Source organism: Trichinella spiralis (assembly GCF_000181795.1).
Source record: "Trichinella spiralis strain ISS 195 chromosome Unknown Scfld2569, whole genome shotgun sequence".
Taxonomy (NCBI): Eukaryota; Metazoa; Nematoda; class Enoplea; order Trichinellida; family Trichinellidae; genus Trichinella; species Trichinella spiralis.
In genome coordinates, this window is record NW_003529508.1 from 1 (window position 1) to 998 (window position 998).

The window sequence follows — 998 nt, forward strand, 5'->3', positions numbered from 1 at the left end:
ATACCACACTGCCGATATTGTGGATGGCCCCAGAATCTCTACTTTACCACCAATACAAATGATAAATCTGACGCGTACGTGATATGATTGAATTTTTGCAATTTCAATGTTGAAATGCTGATTTCTATTTACTTTCTGGTCTTGATTCCCATGTGCATTTGAAATGGTTTTGTGGGAAATTCTTTCCATCCGCCCGTCTTCTTACGCCTATGGTGGACCTTAATTTGATTCCTCTCAATGGCTAAAAGCCGGAAATCGTCTTCTGCAAGCTTCGTAAGCTCCAGAAGAAATGTAACTTAAATTTCAAATTTTCAAAAACAAAAATTATAAAATAATAAAAAGTAAAACATTAATTCAACGAACATTATTTAGTTATCGTCTGATGTGCCAGTGTTGGCTTTCCAATCCAGCGGATAGGCCGGATTTTGGAATTTGTCGTGAACGTATTGCTGAGCAATTTATTCGTTGCAATGAAAAAATTTTCAACTCTGTTTTGCAAAGTCTTGAAGAATTCAAACCTCCCGCTTTACCGGAAGAAATTCAAAAAATTCAACAACAAGAAGCTCAGAAGTAAACATCAAAAATTAAAAGAAAAAATGAAAATTCTACATTTGATCACTTGACAAATTTAATTTAGCTGTGACGAGCCATCGTGCGTTCAAAATGAGGCCTATTTCAATTCAACAACCCTACCAATGAAAAGTGCACCAATTGAATCATTCCAGTTCCGTGACGGGCGTGTGAGAAATTGCACTACTGTACATTTGAATATTCTGCTTGCCGCACAAGCTCATCACTAGCTAGACAGTAAAGGCTTCTGGTACAAAAAAAAAACACCTCGTTTTTTTTTTGAGGAGGTGCCGTCCCTTGAATCTTAAAAAAGGGGGGTTTTCTCCCCCTTTTTTAAAAAAAAAGGCTAAATAAATGCTTTAATTAAAATAAAAGTTGGGTTTTATTACCAAAAAAAACTAAATCAAGGTTGCTTTGGAATAAATAAG

At 35.5% G+C, this 998-nt stretch overlaps 1 protein-coding gene across 1 annotated transcript; it reads left to right on the forward strand.

Moving 5' to 3' along the window:
- Positions 1-372: 372 nt before the first annotated feature.
- On the forward strand, positions 373-800 carry Tsp_15791 (hypothetical protein; the record flags this gene model as incomplete). The annotated part of the gene is made up of 2 exons (XM_003368376.1): positions 373-570; positions 638-800. Coding segments are annotated over 2 exons (361 nt in total), but the record flags the coding sequence as incomplete, so codon positions are not given.
- Between the last annotated feature and the right edge of the window lie 198 nt (positions 801-998).